This window comes from Balaenoptera borealis (assembly GCF_965194805.1).
Source record: "Balaenoptera borealis genome assembly, chromosome: 12".
Lineage (NCBI taxonomy): Eukaryota > Metazoa > Chordata > Mammalia > Artiodactyla > Balaenopteridae > Balaenoptera > Balaenoptera borealis.
Window position 1 is genome coordinate 105336124 of NC_138869.1, and position 19127 is coordinate 105355250.

A 19127-nucleotide genomic window follows, 5' to 3' on the forward strand; every position below is an offset into this window, starting at 1 on the left:
GTACCTCTGGCTCATTTTGATATGCAGATCCAAACAGCACCAATTTTTTTGTTTTTTTAATCCTGAACTGCAGACGTTTCTTTAACTTTAAACGAAATTGCTTATCAAAAGGAAACGTGCCCTTTGCAAGAAGGCACCTGTAACAAGCATCCTTGCATGGACTTTATTCCTTGGGCTGCACATCCACAGTATTCTAGAAAACCTCCAGTCAACAAAACTCCAAAGGCGAAAACCGCCTTGGAGATCAGGTCGTAGTCCGATCTCCGCTGTTTTTTCAGATTACCAAACTGCAAGTCAGAGAAGCGTGGGGACAGACGAAGGTCACCGCAGTACTGACGACACAAGGCCTAGGACCTGCGTCTCCCCACTCTCGTCCATTCCACTGCTTTTTCGCCTCAAGTATGATGTGGAGTGGACATTTCAAATTAAGAAAGGAGGAAACCTTCTCCAAGGCCACCTTCAACCGTGGACATTGCCCGCAATGTTCCCAAAGAGCCAGCATGCGTTGGCAACCAGGGATTTCATTATCCTTTAATAAAGGAATTAGGAAAAACCAACCTCTCTTGGAGCCCCGACGGCAGGACGACCAGTACTTTTAAAAATAAGAATTTTTTTAAAAAAAACAGAAAAACACTGTTATCGTCTGCTTTCAACCATTTACCCCAATATCATTTACGCACAGTACTGACTGCTCTCTCACTTCCTCACTTTCCAAACGACCCTCACCAGCGAGGGGAGGCTGGGCTGCAAGTGGAGGAAAGTGGAGGGAAGGCCAGCGGGGGTTCCAGCGACGGCGCGCCCCACCCCGCGGGATGGGCTGGGACCCAGGACCGGCCCACCCGAAGCTGGTGGCCGTGCGCACGCGCAAACCGCGCGCCCTCTGCTTCACTGTGCTTTATTTAGCCCTTCAGCGCTGCCAGCTTGCACACCCCCAACGCCCCAAGTTCGGATGACAGGGGGTGGGATGGGGAAATCCCAGGGCACTCTCAGAAAACGACGTTTTGGAAGATCCGGAGGTGGGGTGGGGGGCGGTGAGCAGGAGACAGGCAAGGACGTCAAGGGCAAAAAGCCTTACACCGCCCCCCGTCGGGCCCTGCAACAGTCTGGGCTCGGAGCCGGCACCTCAACTCTGGGCGGAGGAGGGATAAACCGGGCGGGCAGCACGCGCGGGGCCCCGAGGGGTGGGGCGGGGCTGTGGGCGGGGCCTACTGCGGCTCCCCGAGGCCCCGCCCCTCGGACCAACCTCTCGCCTGGCCATTGGAGGGCGTCGGGGGCGGGTCCAAGAGACACCCGCCTCTCGCCACCCGCCCCCGCCCCGCCCCCTGGCCGCCCAAGTTTTCGGCTCCTCCAGGAGCCTCAGAGCGCAGGGATAGGAAACACCCGGGGCTGCCACACCACCCGTGGACGCTGGAAAGGCTGCCCCCACTGCCGCCCAGACCGGCCCCCTGGTGACGTCAACAGGGTGGGACCACGAGGCCCCGCCCCCAGGCCCCGGGCCCTGGCCCTCGGGCCCCCAGCTCTGGGTGTGCCGCTCCTGCGGGATGCGGGGAAGGGGTCACCCTGTGCAGACGTTCCGCGACACAAAGGGCCGCAGTCAGAGCCCCCGCGCCCCCCTTCATCCCCTCAGCCTCCGCAGCACGTCCCACCGCCCTTCTTTTGCCCCCTTCTCGCCCTTTCTCTGTCTCTGCATCTCCAAAGAGATGGGCGCGCAGGTGGCACAGTGCCTGGAGAAGTAGATTCGATTCGATACCGCCTTCATCCGTCTGCATATCTACCGCTTACTTAGTATCTTGTTTTCTCCTGTAATTTTGGGAGATTTAGCGGGTCCTTTTCATCTTTCATTTCTTTTTTCTCTTCACGGGCTCAAAGTCGGCCGGCTCCTTCCTTAACATTTGATTAAAGAAGCTAGGATTTAGGCTTCTTTTGGTGCAGAGGAAGGGAAGGAAACCAAAGCCTAACCGCGTTTAGAAAGAAAATAGCTCTGTTCCTCTCTCATCCTTAACTCACGCTGTCGCGGTAGCACCTCGCGCGGGCACAGGCGCAGCTGCAGAAGCACTAGGTTGCAGAGAACGCTGCGTCTACACAGGCTTTGCGCCCGAGCATCAAAAGGCCGTGCAGGTGTGTGTGGACGCGGGTGTCCGTGTGCGTACGTGATGTACGTGTGTGCGTGTGTGTACGTGTGTGTGCGGCCCAACAAATAACCTCAAGAGGCGCATCAGGATCAGAAGGAACCCCTCACACTAGCGATCGCCTCGTAAATTTCCGAAAGCTCTGCGAGTTAGTACATCCCTAGTATCCGAAAATCGTCTTTGCAGAGGCTCCTTCCTCCCTGCTCTCCCCGCTCCCCAATACAGGTGTCGCCCTGTCTCTTGAAGCGGCCCCTCGCCCGCGGGGGCGTCACCGAGGACGCGAGGTGTATATTTCAGGGCCCCCGCGTGTGGCAGATTAAACCCCCCGGGCCTGGGTGTGTGCGCGCGCTCCCGTGCCGTGTGTGCGGGAGGGTCTGGGGCGCTCGGCTCGGCTCGCGGGCGTGCGCGTGTGTGTGTGCTCACGCGCTCCGGGCTGTGCCCCGAGTGCAGCTGCAGGGTTGGAGAAAGAGAGTAGCCCAGTGCAGGGGGGCAGGCGGCCCAGGGGGCTGTCGAATTAACGGAGCCGGCTGAGCAGTTTTTCCCTCTCCCGCTCTCGCTCCTTTAAACCCCGCTGCAACGTAGGGAGGGGGCCGGATTCGCCGTGGAGCTGGTGGAGGAGGGGGGCAGGTTGAAACAATCGAGTGGGCGCGCCAGGACTCCCCGGCTCCGGGCGGGGAGGGGAGAGGGAGCCCCCGTTCTGCGCAGAGAGGGGGCGGGGTTGGGGGCCCGGGAACAGCGAGAAGGCGGGGGGGCGGCCGCGGGGCCGGGGAAGTGGTCACCTCCGAGAGGCGAGAATTCGTTCGGATCGCACATTAATTGGAGATAACTGATTAATTCGAGCTTCTGATGACTATAAATGGCGATTCTCTACCAAGGTGTCTTTATTTTTTTTGAAAAAAAATCATTCCGTGTCATCCCCCACGTCAGGCCTGCTCGTGGGCGTGAGGCTGTACTTCCTCCGCCCCTCCTAATGGAGTGAACCATTCCCAGCACTTCCCCCTCTCCCTCAGCCTCTCTCTCTCTCTCTTTCTCTCTCTCTTCCTCGCTCCCTCTCTTTCTCTCCTCCCTCTGCCTTCCCCGTGCATAAAGTCTCCGTCGCTCCTGGAACTTGTTGGCAATGCCTATTTTTCAGCTTTCCCCCGCGTTCTCTAAACTAACTATTTAAAGGTCTGCGGTCGCAAATGGTTTGACTAAACGTAGGATGGGACTTAAGTTGAACGGCAGATATATTTCACTGATCCTCGCGGTGCAAATAGGTAAGTGGCCGGCGGGCCGGGCTCGCGGAGGTGCGGCGGGCGGCCGGGTCCGAGGTGCCCAAAGGAACCGACTGGCCCGCGGCCGCCCGGGGGTGCGGAGAAGTCGGCAAACCTCCAGGGGTGGGAGCATAGGCTCCAAGGGACTGGCGCGTCCCGGGTTGGTTTTTCTAAAAAAAAAAAAAAGGGGGGTGGTGGAGGGGGAGAGATTCCAAACGTTCGCCGGGAAATGTGTGCAGCCGGCATTTTCTGGAGGGGTTTTCCCCCCTTTTTCCAAAGCGCACGTCCTTGGGTTTGCTCCCCTCTCTTGGGTTCACCAGGTTTGGTGCGCTCTGGGGAAATGCACTGGTCCCTGCGATACTGCAAGGTATTATTTTGAAGGGTCAAAAGGTGAATGCAGGGGCAAGATGCCTAGGCAGCTACAACTGGAAAGTTTATGTGCAGAAAGCAAAGATATTCTGGGGTTCAGACTGCAGCATTTAGAACTTTGTCATCCTACCGCCCCCCCCCCCCAGCCCCAGTGTCCTAGCTGCAGCATTCACACCGGGCAACGCAGACCGGGCTGGGGGGCAAATTGAGAATGATAGGGAACCCCAGAGTACATCTTTTAATATGCTTATCATTGAGGAGCTTGAGTTCAGCTAAATATATGTGGATAGAATTTTCTATGCTCATTTGCCTGTTCCTTTCCACATAGGCATCAGTATTTTCTATATAAGAAGGGGTTAAGAAGTGTTTGCAATATGTCGTGTTGGGTGCCTGTTATTTTTGTTTGTTTGGGATTGATTATGGGTGGGTTTATATAGTCCCCATTTTATGTTAAGGAATCTTGAGTCCTAGTTACACTGTCGTTGTTTAAAAGTTCACATTTTTTCATCCAAAATGAAGAAGGCATTATGGAAGGGAGCACTAGAAAACCCCCTTCCCTGATGCGGGTCAGAGCATTAATTAATGTGGCCTAAAAGTGAAAGTGAAGCAGATTATTAATAGAATGGACAAGAGAAAAAATAGAAACTCTTCAAACGGGTTTTCTGGAGATGAGGGAATTGTTGGCGCCTATCACTTCAGACTGTAGCATTCTTTGCAGACAAATCCTTGCAGTATTGCGGGGGGTGGAGGGGCTTTAGGGAATCGGTTTGGGGCAAGAGATGAAATGCATAACATTTTTCTTCACGAGAAATGTGGAGGAAACAGGCTTTGGAGTTATCTACACATTAAAATGGATTCTTTGCAGTGGGTTTTTTTATGCATTTGACATGATTTTGAGTATCTGATTTTTTTGCATGAACATTGTAGGGGCTTTAGAGTGTGTGGATGCAGGATGTTGGCGTTGCCTTTCATCCTAAGAAACGATTTGCTGTTTTGAATCTGGCTGTTTTGAATCTTTGACATTAGTGCAAAGAGCTGCAATAAATAAAGAACATTTCTGATTGCAGCAAATCCCTTAAATCTTGGAAATAACTGGATGTGGCTTTTGCAGTTAGCCTGCAGATTTTTAGAGAGCAGGAGACAGCAGTTGTTTTTGATATAGGGATTGTAATCTGCTTTCCCGGGAGGAAATAACCTTACTACGGATGGGGTAAAAAAGACAGCGATTGTGTATGCGGAATACGCTTGGAACACAGTAACCTCGGCCCGAAAGTGACCATTTGTTGGCTGTGGAATTGCAATGGAGCATACTTGTTCCCGAATGTCTGCCCTTTCCCGCACCAGAGCCTCGATCTGTATTAATTCCCGGCTGGGAACTGTCCCAAATCACTGACATTTGGCAAGAAAAGCGGGGGTGGGGCAGGGACGGGAAGGTGGAGGGGTGGTGAAGGCAAATGAAGGCTAGGCGGGAGGAAGTTTGGAATGAATGAGAGGTCGAACGAATGAATGAACGGAAGGAAAAGGCACAAGACGCGGACACCGCAGAGAACGGGGAAGTAGCCTGGGTCGCCCGCCCAAGCCTCGCTGAACCAGGGTTCAAGAAGGACGGACAGGGTCGCGCCGGCTGCCCCCTGCCCGGAGGCGTGAGCCAGCGAAACACTTCCCGCGCGCAAGCCCCCGTCCTCCCCAGCCAGAGACCGCGGAGCCACAGTTGCAAAAAAAAACAGAAATTTTCACGACTTCTTATTTTACACGCGCGCGCGCACACACACATGCGCGCTGTGACATGTCTTCTCCTCCAGCAGCCCCTGGAAAGATAACGCGACAGCAGTGCTTCCCGCGCCCCCCACCCCGGCGAACCCCAATTCTCCTTTAACATAGTATCAATGCATCTTAGGGGCAACTTTCTCAGCACCAAGCCTTGGGGGTGGAGGTAAGGGGTAAGGAGAGACTGGGTGCCGGGGCGGGAGGGAGGATGGACTGTATTTTATTTCGTTTCCTCGCTGCAAAGCAGCATACGTGGTACGGATTATAGAGGGCGCCGCGCAGGGTTGATTTCATCGGGACCGCGTTCTGTTGGAACAAAGATTCGTTTATTCAGTGTTCTAGCTGATACTTGCAGTCGCAAGGGCTCTTATTGTTTCGTAGGGGGACCGGGAGATTGGTAAAGGTTTACGTATCTGCCCGAGCCGAGGTCGAGTCCCTTCCCCAGAGCTTCCCGTTCCGGATTAGAAAGCGCAAGGCCCGCCCAGCTCTTCCTGCAGCAATTTGCAAACTGTGCGCTCTCGGAGGCCTCTGCAGCTTCGGTCACCTTCCCCCTCGCCTGCTTCTGGCCCGGCTCTGGGCACCGGCGGCTTGGGGTGGTGAGGTCCTCCCCGGAGACACCCACACGCGCGCCGCGGCGCCCTGAACGCTGCCGGGAAGGGCCCGGCGCTCAGGGTCCGGGCACTGGAGGCCGATTTCGATTCCGAGAAGATTCGCCCCTTCTCTCCCCTCCCCTCGGCCCAGCAGCGCAGATCTGCGCTTCTTGCGCGCCCTCCTGGCGTCCCGGGTGCTTTTGGCCGCTCGCCTCGGAATCTTTAGCCCGGTTCGTGGGCCTTGGGAAGGAGAGAAATGGCCACGGCAGCGCGCCGGCCGCCTGGAGCCGCGGGGTTTGGCCGACCTGAGACCAGGAGCGAGGACCTCGGTGCGGCCTGGGTTTCTTCATCCTCTTCCTTCCGCGCCCCCCACCTCCTCCTCCTTCTCCTTCACCTCGTCCACCTCCACCTCCTCCCACCGCCCCGACTGCGATCCCGGTCCGCTCTGGAGGGAGCCCGGAGCTGGAGGCCGAGAGCCCCTGGCGGCAGCCACCTGGGCCCTCAGGCGCACTGCTGGGGCCTGGCGAGGAAGGGTCTCACCTCCCCCGCTGGCGGGGCTGGTGGCCGGTCTTTCCAGGGGAGCCGAGCCGCGGATAGAGGCGGAGGGAAGCAAGGGGCCGGGCTCATGGACTTGGCCTCCGCGGAGGTGACCCGGGGTCATTAGCTCAGACACATCCTGACCCTGCCGGGCCGCGACTGCCCCAGACCACTCGTCCCCTCGCCCAGTCTCTCGGGGGCGGGGGGCGAGGACCTCACGAGGAACGCACACTGCGTGGTAGACAGTCGCTCTTAGAGTGGAACAATCCATGTCGGTGGCTGCTGGTAGCTTCCAGCGACTTTATTAATTTATTCATTCAGCAGTGTTTGCTGAGCGCCCGCCAAGCCCGAGGCTTTTTCGCCCGACGTGGCGCTCGGTTCGGCTGCGCGGCCCCCCGCTCTGCCGCCTCCCAGCCCCTTCCTCGCCCCCGCGCTGTGCTTTCGGACCCCCTCCGTCACCTCAGAAAGGGACGATCTCACTTGGAGAGCCTTGACGGGCTCGCTGGGGAAGCGTTGGGAAACGAAGGAGGGAGTGAGGAGAAAGAGAGAAATAAAAGAGGCGGGGGAGGTGAGAAGAGGGGGCGATGGAAACAGAAAAAGATACGGAGCCAGATGCGGGAGGGAGTCGCACAATAGGAATGGCCTCGCCTCCCCCTGTCCACGCCGCTCACGCACCGGCCACCTGCAGGACACGCGCAGTTGGGTGCGGGTCGCTCATTCTCGGGCCAAACCGTTCAATCACCTTTGGACCTGGCGCTCCCCGAGCCCGGGCGCGAGTGGGCACCGCTGGACAGGGTGAGGCGCGCTGGGCCCAGGCGGGCGGGCCGTCGGGCTGCGGGGCGGGGTCGCGGTGCTGCTGACCGGTGTCCCCTCCTCCCCGCAGCGTACCTGGTGCAGGCCGTGAGAGCAGCGGGCAAGTGCGATGCAGTCTTTAAGGGCTTTTCGGACTGTTTGCTCAAGCTGGGCGACAGCATGGCCAACTACCCGCAGGGCCTGGATGACAAGACCAACATCAAGACCGTGTGCACGTAAGTGTCCTCTCTGGCCCTCGAGGTTTCCGTTCGGGGGGGCGCTGCGGAGGTGGGAGGGCGCCCCGCCTCCCGCAGGCGGTCAGTATTTGGCACCAGCGCGAATCCGCGCCTTCTCACCTTCTGGCTCCCACCCTCAGGCCTTTGCCGGGGCCTGCCCCGCCCAAGGGGACCCTGTGGCCTGGGATGGGCAGAGGATGATCCTTTCCGCCGGGCCCAGTCCCACCCTCCGCAGCCTGACCCGCGCGCACAGAGGCGCGCGCAGTCCACGCGCTGGAACCGGGGACGAGGGTTTGGAGAGCAGCTGGCAGTTCCTCGCTGCGCTTTGAGGCCTTCTTCGTCTCCCTTTCCTGCTGCGCGAATGAGCACTTCCCAAAGAACGGTTGGTTTGGTTTGAGGGGCGTTTTTGGTAGTTCTACTTGGTTTGCTTAAAAGGAAAGGCACTCCCCTATTTTGTCCACTTCCTCTAATAAAACTCCCCTCCGGTGCCCGCCAAGAAAATTCGCGAGCAGCAAGGGAGTGCGGATCCCTCTTCCTCTTTCTAGGAGAGAGACTGAAAGAATATTTTGTTTTGTGCCAATGACTTTGCCCAAGAGGAGCACGTCCCAAATGTCCAGTGATCACCTCTGCGGAGTTTGTAGCCAATTCGGAGCTTTAGCGTAGTTACCCTTCTTGCTTCCCCCCTCCCTCCTGCATCTGCAAGGTGCCCCCAGGCCAGGCCAGGAGGGAGTTCATGGACAGGCCCAGTGGCGTTTTTCCAAAGCTTGGCTGGAAAGCACAGCTCCCACTGGCAAATGAGGGTAGCAGAGCCCTACTGTGGTGGACCAGCCGCATTTTAGCTGCTGCAGACCTTAGAAATACTCCCATCTTCTGCAATACACATGCACACACACTTTTACTTTATTTTTCAAAAATAGTTGTGACCCTCCCCACCCCCATAATGGCCCTTCCAATAAAGCCAAGGCAAAAGGTGTTCCTTGTCTCCCATAGGTTGGAGTGACCATTTTCTGCACCATCCTTAATTTTGCTACACACAGTCTTAAATACCCTGGTGTCCACCAGAAGTCACAGCGGCTAAGTGGCTGCTACTTTCCCCACCAGAAGTCACAGCGGCTAAGTGGCTGCTACTTTCCTATCAGGAAAGGGACAAAACGCTGGGTCTGGGATGCACACCCCCCTACTTTAATCCTAAGTGTCTGATGATAGGTAAGAAATGTACCTATAACGATGGACAAAAGGCTAAGTACACGGCACTATTTCCGATTTAATTTTTTAGCAGGACTTTGGTCCTGGAAAATGGAAATGAGTGGGCCCCTCTCAGAGGTGGCGGCCACAGCTGGGTCAAGGCTCCCACACTGTTGGTGGCACTGAAGCCCACCTCTTTTCAGCGCCACCTGGATTCTGTCGTCTTCCACCATGTCTCTCTTCCAGGAAGGCCCTGTCCCCATCTGGGCATGCATAAGGAAAGGAGAGATTTAGACATCCTTTGGGAGGTGTAATTATGCAGAGAGCTGTCCTGCCGTCTCTTGGTTTCTCTAAATCTCAGTGTTTATTACAAATTGAGGAACCTGGAAGCCCTGCGCCCCAGGCCCCCCAGTCCTCATAAATCAGAGACTCACGGAGGTCATTAGAAAACAGCCAGCGCTCAAGGCAGTCCAACAAGCATTTATAACTTGACTGTCAGCCAGAAGATGGGGTGGGAGTGGAAACCAGGATAAATCGTGCCTACAGTCCAGGCTAGTGAGAGAAAGGAGAGAGGGGAGAAAATGACAACCAGATTTCGAGGAGGGCCCTCCCTGGTGACCTGACGCTAAGGCCCGGGCGAAGGGGGAGCCGGCCCAGAGTTACCGAGGCTCACTGACTGACCCAGCCCCGAAAGGAGACTGCGCCCCAGGAATCGATGACGGGTTGGAATTATATTTAGTCTCGAGATCTATTTTGGGTTTTCAGAAGAAAGGGGGACAATAAAAAAAAAAAAAAAAAAAAGCACAAGTTGGATGAAGGTTGTGGGGCGGGGCTCGGAGCCGAGCCCAGGAGGAGCGAGTGGCTGAGTACGGCGCGGGGCTCCGGGAAGAGGCGAGAAGGGAGGACGGAGAGTAGGGTCCTTCGAAGGCTGGCAGCGGCGGGCACCGCGCCGGCCCAGGAGTCCGGGCCTGGGGTAGGCTGGCACTACACCCCGAAGGCCGCGGAGGTCCAGGGCCACGAAAAAGCCTCAGGAGAGGGGGAAGGGCAGGGCCGGAGCTCTGGGGTTTGAGGAGGCTGGAGGAGGCCGGGAAGCCAGCCCCGGGGGCCCGGGCGCTGGCACTCACCGACCCCGTGGAGGGGAGAGGCAGGCCGCAGTCTCCGGACCGAATCAGAGCCGGGGAAGCGTGGAGAGCAAGGCGAGGGGCCACGGAGGACCGAAGCAAGTGCGGAGGAGGAGGAGGAAGTGAGGAAGGGAAGAGAGGAAAACCGAGGGGAGGGAAAAGGAGGAAGACAAAGAAGGGGAGAGGAAAGAAGGGGAAAGGGGAGAGCGGGAGACAAAAGGAGGAGCGGAGGAGAATGAAGGCCAAGGGGAGAGCGCGCGGCAGCGTGGGGAGGGAGGCGGCGAGACAGAAGGGCGGGGGGGGGGGGGGAGGAGACAGCGGGAAGCCCGGAGGGGAGGGCCGTGCTCCGAGCAAGCCACCCGTCTTGCAAGCCAAGAGGCATTAATGGGCGGCAGCTTGCGAGGCTTAGCACTGTTTTCCTAGCTTTGCCCGCGGAGGCCCAGCAATCTGTTTGCGCAGGCCGAGGTGCCAGCGCGGCGCAACGGGCGCGGCCCGGCTGCCGGGCCGCGGAACCAGAGAGGGAAGGGGCGGCCTCCACCTTGGTCAGCGGCATCCAGGCTGCGCGGAGGTCCCGGGAGCGCCCACCGGGCCCCGCCCGGCGCCGGGCCGGCGGAGAGGAGGTCGGAGCGGGGCGCCGGGAGGTTTGCCCGGGGCGCAGGCCCGGGGTCCTTCCCGCGCCCAAAGTGAACCTGCTTCTGTTTTGTTCTGTTCCTCGCCAGATACTGGGAGGATTTCCACAGCTGCACGGTCACAGCCCTTACGGATTGCCAGGAAGGGGCGAAAGATATGTGGGATAAACTGAGAAAAGAATCCAAAAATCTCAACATCCAAGGCAGCTTATTCGAACTCTGCGGCAGCGGCAACGGGGCGGCGGGGTCCCTGCTCCCGGCGCTCCCCGTACTCCTGGTGTCTCTCTTGGCAGCTTTAGCGACCTGGCTTTCCTTCTGAGCGCGGGGCCGGCTTCCCCCGCGCGCCCACACACACTCACGCCATGCTCCCGGAAATCGAGAGGAAGATCCATTCGTTCTTTGGGGACGTTGTGATTCTCTGTGATGCTGACAACACTCATATAGGATTGTGGGAAATCCTGATTCTCTTTTTGATTTCGTTTGATTTTTTTGTGTTTTATTTGCCAAATGTTACCGATCAGTGAGCAAGCAAGCACAGCCAAACTCGGACCTCAGCTTCAGTCCGTCTTCCCACAGAAATACGAAAACGGCAAACCCACCCCATTTTTTTAATTTTTGTTTTTTGGCACAAGAATCTCAGGAACGGCCCTGGGCCACCTACTATATTAATCATGTTAATACATGACAAATTATGGGCTCCTCCTAATAGGAAAGAGAGGAGAGGAGAAGGCCAGGGGAATGAATTGAAGAGAGAAGCATCTCGTGAATAATTCACGCTCACGTCTTTCTAACACAGTATCTTGTTTTGATCATTTCCACTGCACATTTCTCCTCGAGAAAAGTGAAAGGACGGATTGTTGGCCTTGTGTTTTAAGGCTAGGAGGGAGAGAGGAAAGGGGTTGAAGAAACCTCGGGTTAGAGGTACAGGCTGCCAGAAAAAACGCTGCTGAAATCACTGAGAGGTTAAGCTTTACCTGCTCGTGTTGATGCATCTTTCCAAGTCCACTGCCTTGATTTTCCCTCTTGTTTTAGCTGTTACACGTACAGTAATACCTGAATATCCAATGGTATAGATCACAAGGGTGGGGGGTGGATGTTAAATGTTAATCTAAAATATAGTTAAAAAAAGATTTTGACATAAAAGAGCCTTGATTTTAAAAAAAAGAGAGAGATGTAATTTAAAATGTTTATTATAAATTAAATTCAGCAAAAAAAAATTTGCTACAAAGTATAGAGAAGTATAAAATAAAAGTTATTGTTTGAAATAGGAGTGTCGTCTGTTTCCTGCCCCAAGCCTGCTTTCTTGGCCGAGTTCTCGGGGTTGCCTGAAGGGACACAGGATGCCAGGTGATAAGTTCACCTGTTCGCAAACCGCCTGCTAACCTACCGTCTTCAAGCAGACCCTCCTCCACCAGGACACCTTGTCCCTGAAATTGTGTTTACGTAAGAGAAAGAAGAGGTTACGTTTTAAATAAGTAAACGGCAAGGATCCTTTCTAGGTGAGGTCTGGGGGCACTGGGCTTGCGCGCAGCTGAGAATGCACACGCACACCCACGCGGGTCGGAGCCTCAACGACCGGCCCCGCAGGCCGCGCCCTCCCGCCGACACGCCGCTTCCTCTGCGGTGGCCAGAGGCACCTTGCGGAGGAACCACCATTAAGGGCTCTCGAAGAGGGACCAGAGGCTGATCCCCTGGCAGGGATCAGGTGAATCCTTTCATAATTAATAAGACAGCTCAGCTGAAATGGCGAGGAGACGGGGCCTATCGATCTGGCAGTCGAGCCGCTTCCACCTCTCCTATTTATAGGCCCGCATGGCGGTCCAGAGAAGTAAACATTCGCGAATAAACGCTAGCAGAGGAGCGCGGGGTCCGGGGCTGCTGGATGCTAGCAGGCTGGGGGGGGGGGGGGGCAGACCCGAATGTGGGTCTTTGGGTTCAAAGACAGCGAAATCGGATTTCTTGGTCAAGGTGAGGGTGGGAGGGAGCTGCGGGGGCCCCGAGGGGGGCTGGGGGTGGAGATGGGGGCGGGGAGGGAGGCTGAGGAGGCTGGAGCGGGTTCCCGCGACGCGCTCCTGGAGGGGGCACGGGGCCCTGAAATGCAATGTGTAAACAATCGCTAGAGTAACAGTTCATAAATCAAACCCAGTAGGTCGCAGCCCATTCTGCATTCCCCCCACGGATTGAATTCCAGCAACACATGCGTCCCTGCGCCCCGAGCGCTGGAAGCCGCCCGGATTCTTAATGGCAGCATCTATTAGCGCGGCGGGTTCACGCACGCGCCTCGCCCCTACTCCTGGGACTATTTCCCCCGCTGCCCCCCGCCCCCAAGCACCCCCTCCTCCGCCGATCCTCCAGTTTCAGGCCAGACCAAAGGAGATCCTCTGCCTGCGCGGAGTGGCCACCCACCCCGGAACGCTGGCTGTTAGGGAACATAGAGTTTGGTTTCGATCCTTTCATTTCAATGTAATTTTCGGCCTAAGTGTAAGTGGGACGATTCTAGCCTGAGTTCAACCCCTGGAATTCAAATTAAAATGTCTGAGCCTGTTATAAACACGAATCTATTTAATGATGGGGGGGGAGGAGGAGCAAGAGGGTCTACTCGGGCCCTTCTTGCTTTGATAACCGCCCCCCCGCTCCTATTCGTGTTTCTACCTCTGCAAACTGGGGGAGAACCAGCGCGCACCACTGGGCTCGCCAAAGGAAAACGCACGCGGCGTTCTCCCCAGGCTTTGGGGTGGTGGTGGGGGGAGACCCCCGGCGACACAAGGAGGACACTCCTCCCCTCACAGTGCAGGCTTCCCTCCTAGAAAACGACCTCCTCCGAGATCTGGAAGGAGGCGAGGCTGAGGGAGGGGCAGAGGGGCGGGGACTGGGAACGCGGGCTCGGTCGCTCTCGTCTCCAGGAACCTGGTTCTCGTGCTGCGGCTCCAGCTGCCTCCCAGGTGGGGCCTCCCTCCGGGGCGGCCTGTCCCGGATCGTCCGGGGGAGCCTCCAGAGGGCTGGGTGCCGTGTCGGGGCTCCCTCGCCCTTTGGTAGGCCGGGGAACACCCTCCAGTGCTCTTGGAGAGAGAGCCCGGGGACGCAGGGCCGAGAGTCCCGGAAACGCTGCCGCACCTGGCTCGGTAGAGGACTTTTCTTCTGGTTGTGGTGATTGTTTAGATTATTATCGCGCCGTCTTCGACTCTAATTTGTTGTTTAATCATGATGACATCTCCATATGTTAGTTGGTGTTATCGTTTTTAAGCAGCAGCGCGGTAAGCCCTGCTCCCAGCTCGGGGAGGTAGGAACCAACGTGAGCACAAGTCACGTCCCATCGCTGAGATGGGGTTTGGGGGTGCGGGCGGTGAGGAGTGGGTATCAGGCACCGAGGCGATCATCCTCCCTGCCTCCGCCCGGTGGTTCCAGCTCTGCGCATCGCTTTGCACGTGGCCCACTCGCGCTAGGCTGACAGCCCTCGAGGACCTGGGGTCGGGGAAGGGCCCTCCCACTCCATCCCTTGCCCGAGTAGATTCAAGGCACAGAAGTCCACTGGAGTGTAATGTTTGGTTATCCTCAGGAAAATGTCAGAGAGGCCAAGTCCAGAGCCCCCGGCTCGGCCCCAAAACTCCAGGGCCCTTGGGAAGTGGACGTATGGGGGAGGAGGAGACACGCAAGGGAAGAAGAAGGACGGGGGCGTGGAAAATGGAGGACTCCGAGAAAGATGGGGAGAACCGGTCCATAAGCAGGGCGAGCGGAGGGGAGAGAGGAAAGCAGTCATCTTAGAACTGGAGACAACAGCCGCTGTGGACGGAGGTGGAGGATAGAGGTGAATCTGGGACCTGTTTTCATTCAGGATCCTCAGGGAAGCGAATCAGCACAAGGACCACCACATAGATTCTCTTTCTGGGCATCTGGAGATCCTTTTCACTCCGGCTGAAGCCTGGAGGGCGAGGGCCCCACGGGTGGCAGCGCCAAGGGGCTGGCCAGGCCGAGCCCAAGCGTGGGAACTCGGATGGACGACGCGGAGAGCAGCCTTTCCCCTTTTCCACTTCCCGAAATTCCCTCAGTCCTGGCAGAGCCGCTTCCAGAAAGGTCTTCCTTCGACTCTTCTCTCCCTCTCCCCGCCCCACACTAGGGGCTGCGCCCTGGCAGTGCCAGGCTGGACGCGGGTGGTCCCAGGGAGAGGTCCACTCTCCGGAACAGCCTACCGCCCTGTCCCACGGGACCCGAGGGAAGGTTCGCTGCCTCTCCTTTCTTCCTTCCGCACACCTACCAAAGGAAATCAAAGCGTTGTTGCCCTTGCCTCTCGCTCCTGGAGTGAAAACAAAGCGGGGGGCGGAGAGCCATGAGGACACGCGCTGAGCGGTTGGCCGCTCTGCACTCCAGAGGCCTGGGCATCAGGGAACTTTCTAATGAAGTAGTTTGGGGTTTTCCCCCAAGGAGAAGCACGGCATCTCCCAAGGGCCTTTCCTTGAGATTAAGGCGGGGGCAGCGTGGGCCCCAGGCCCAAATACCAGCATAAAAAAACTGGGCCCATAGAGAACAGACTGGTGGTTGCCAAGGGGCAGGGGGTTGGGGGAGGGATGGAGTCGGATGTGGGATTAGCAGGTGTCAGCTTTTGTGTAGAGAATGGGGAACAATGGCTCTACAAGTCCTGCTGTAGAGCACAGAGGGCTATGCTCAATATCCCGTGATAAACCATAATGAAAAAGAATATAAAAAAGGAATATATATATGTATAACTGAATCACTTTGCTGTACACCTGAAACTAACACAACATTGTAAATCAACTATACGCCAATAAAATAAATTTAAAATAAATAAATAAATAAATAAAACGAACCAAGAAGAAAGAAAGAAAGTGAGAAAGAAAAAAAAACTGGGCCCAGCACTGCCCAGCCAGGCTCGGGCAGCCTCCCGGCTCCAGCCCCGAAGGAAGTGGGGACAAGGAGAGTAACCTCCTGTCCAGATTCTCACCCCGGAAGGACCTGCCTTTAGAGTGAGGACCCAGGAGCCAGAAGACTTCTGTTACCAGCTGCATAACCACGGTGGCTTCCTTAACCCCTCCAAACCTCAGTTTCCTCCTCTGTAAAATGGGGATGATCATACGTACCTCATAGGGTTGTACTTCGGGTCAAATACGATAACATGGGTGAAGCGCTTTCGCACTCCATGCCTCTTACCTACTGTTAGCTATTATTATTCTTGTTTCCTCCTGCCTCCAAACAGGCTTAATCCCATGGGTCTCACTGAATTCTTCAGAATAAACTGGAGGAGAGAACCTCATTATGACCTTTAATACTGTGGAGCAGTTTTCCTTTATACTCCAGCAGCTTAATTTCCTCTTGCTACAGGCTACCCAGCACTCCGGCCCACTCCGGCCTTCTCAGGAAGCTCTAGATAATCTCCCTGAATTAAGTCAGCCTCTGGACAGGCTCTGTGTCTCCAGACCCTACCCCACCTCCAGCTGGCGCCAGAGCCCAGGCCAGGCCCCTGGCTCGCCCTGCCTTCGAACCCCCAGTCTGGGGTCCCTGGTTCTCTCACCGCTAACGGGTTTGCTCCTGGAGTCCCTGCACAGCTTCCCTCCCCCCCCCCCAGCCCATCCCCCCACCCCCACCATTTAGAGTAAACTCCTCTCTCAAAATTTAACCCAAAAAAGTCGTTCATTTATTGTAATCAGCCACGCGATACGATACACAGAGCGAAGAATAGTAACCCAGCCTGCACTAATGTTAGTAGACACATGGGTCCTCACACACCTCTCCCCGTGCTCATGAAAACATATCCTGACATACACCCATACTGGGCTTTTTTTCAGTTTTACAAAATTATGGTATGTATTTCTCTTCTACTAATCCTTCAAGATCAAGAGCTAAGCAAATAACTCCTTCTTTTAAATAGTTACACAATATTTCTTAGACAGCCATACTACAATTTATTTAATTTTCCACCCATTGATGGACGTTTAGGCTTTTCACATTTTGTGTGTGTGTCCTACGAATATTGTTGTAATAAATATTCCTCTTCAAACAACATTGTGTACTAGTATTTTTATTTCTTTGATAGACTAGATTCCCCCAAACTTGGATTGCTGGACAGGAAGGTATGTATGTGTGTTTACTTTTTATTTTTTAAATGTTTATGTGCTTTTAATTTTTTTAAAAAAATGTTGGATTACTTTCCCAAAGAGTGTGGATTGCCCATTTCCCCACATCCTGGTCAACACTGTATGTTAACACTTTTTTGGTTTTGTCAACCCTGTAGGTAACTGGCGGCTTTCTGGAAGGCCATACTTCCCAGCTCTGCCTTGGGTGCTCTGGGCCCCTCTCTGCCTTGATCACCACCAGAGGCCCCCCAAGACCACCACCCAACTGCTGGGGAAGGTCCAGCTAAGCTTTGGGTTCCCCTCCCTCGAGCAGTGGGCAGCGGCAAGGGCCAAGTCAGGCGTAATCACTCCTGGAAACCCCCTGACTTTGTCTCTAATAGAATCCACATGCCTCCGGGCTTGGCCAGGGACCACGGGCAGGTAGAGTGGGGACTCGGCCACTTCCACTAGGGCACGCCCCCTGAGGCTCCGTGGGCCAGTGCCAAGGCTGGATCCCCTGGCCTGTCTGTAGTGGAGAGTGAGGAAGGAAGAGGTCCACGAAGATGACGGCTGAACATCTATTTTCCATCCAATGAGACCAACTGGGAGCAAAACAGGAGGACGGGGGATTCAGGGTACAGAGACCTGGATTATACTCTGTCTCTTGTCTCTTCCCCACTTACTCTGCCTCGCTTCTTCTAAGATTTAACTTACTTTTATTGAGCACTTACGACATGCTAGGCATTAGGCTAAAGCTTTGCCAACATCATCCTATTTTTGCACCCATTTCTGTAGGATATTATATTAGCCTTATTTCACAGGTAAGAAACAGGTTTAGAGAAAGGTTAGAAATTTGCCCCAAATCAGCAGGCAGAGCTGAAATGTGAGCACGCATCTGTTTCAGGAACCTGTTTTAAGACTTCACTTTGCTGGTTCTATTACTATTTTGAGCAAAAAGAGAGATAGCGAGAGCACGAGGTTAAAAAAAACAGCAATGACAAAGAAACATGAGTTCTGTGATAGGTAGAATAATGGCCTCGAAAAGAGTCCTAATCCCTGGAAGCTGTGAATATGTTAGTTACATGGCAAAGGGGAGTTTAAGGCTGCAGATGGAGTTCGGTTGCTAATGGGCTGACCTCAGAATAGGGAGGTTATCCTGGGTTGCCCCTGAGGGCCCAATATTCTCACGAGGGTTCTTAAAAGTCAAGAAGAAAGCAGAAGAGGTCGGGGTCAGGGGATGTGAGAAGGACTCCATCCACCTTTGCTGACTTTGAGGATGGAGGAAAGTGCCCACAAGCCAAGGAATTTGAGCAGCCTCTAGAAAGTGGAAAAGACAAGGAAATGGATTCTCCCCCAGAGTCTTCAGAAAGGCATGCAGGCCAATGATGTTAGCCCAGCGAAACCCATGCCACACTTCTGACCTACAGAACTAACTGTAAGATAAGAAATTTGCATTGTTTAAGCCACCAAGTTTATGGTAGTTTGTTATAGTTGCAAACAGAAAAATCATACAAATCCTAATTTTTATATTACAGATATCCAGAGAGCCTGGGTTTACAGGATATATGTTTGCTGAGAACTGCTCAGGGCCCTTCTTTGAGTTTTGGGGGGTGGAGGTAGGGGTGATGGCAGCTTTATTTCAGCCTGGGGGGGGCAGTAGTATATGTGAAGGAAAGAAGACATTAGGGAGTAAGTTTCAAAGGACAAGAAACAAAAAGTTGTGTTGACATTTTACCATGTGTTGGCATAGAACCTTTCTCATTATCTTCTCCTCCTTTTTGTGTCCCTTTGAGCTGCAAGAGCCTCCTATTTGCTTCCTTTTCCTCTGGTAATTTAATAGACACGCAGGTGAGTTACTTGGTTCTGTACCAGTCGCTTGCAGGCCTGCTCAGATATGAAAAGTTCATCTACAGTAATAGATGGTTTGATGGGACATTCATGAAACGTATCACCAAGTGGTTATTCTCTTGATAAATCACAGCAACTGATATTAGCTACAGACCTTATCACCTGGACAAATCACTTGTTGGATTGATTTTTTTTTAACGGTGGTGGTGTTTCCAACTTCGTACGTGACCCAGAGGACGGAAGGAAGTGGGTCCAATCTCTATGGAATTCCTGGAATGAATCGCTTGCTATGGGTGTCTAGGAAGGGAGGTGAGTAAGAGAAACACAGGAAAAAGCAAAGCCACACCGGCCACAGGCAGGCACTGCCTTCCACATGGAGAGAAACTCCTTAAAATAGTCCGAACCTGCTAAAGAAGAGAGGAGAGAAAAGGACACACTTGTCCATCTGGGTTAATCAAGTCACAAATTGCTTTGTTGACATCAAGATACCACAGTGGGAGTCTCTTCTCGAGTAAGAAAGAAGCAAGACGAAGCAACAAGCTGGTGGACGAGGCCAGGCACGGAGAGCTAGCTTCAGCCTGGTGGACCGGATTCCTGCCCCTGGGC

General features: G+C 54.9%; 1 protein-coding gene across 2 annotated transcripts; it reads left to right on the forward strand.

Moving 5' to 3' along the window:
- The first annotated feature begins 3114 nt into the window (after positions 1–3114).
- NRN1 (neuritin 1) lies at positions 3115–11873 on the forward strand. Of its 2 annotated transcripts, none has more exons than XM_082348063.1 (3): positions 3115–3385; positions 7529–7673; positions 10699–11873. In XM_082348063.1, exons 1-3 carry the CDS (start codon positions 3331–3333, stop codon positions 10925–10927), a joined length of 429 nt encoding a protein of 142 aa, XP_082204189.1. In that variant the 5' UTR covers positions 3115–3330; the 3' UTR covers positions 10928–11873. The 2 variants fall into 2 exon arrangements, with proteins under 2 accessions (XP_082204189.1, XP_082204188.1); XM_082348062.1 differs by lacking the exon at positions 3115–3385 and adding an exon at positions 5890–6437.
- The last annotated feature ends 7254 nt before the right edge of the window (positions 11874–19127 follow it).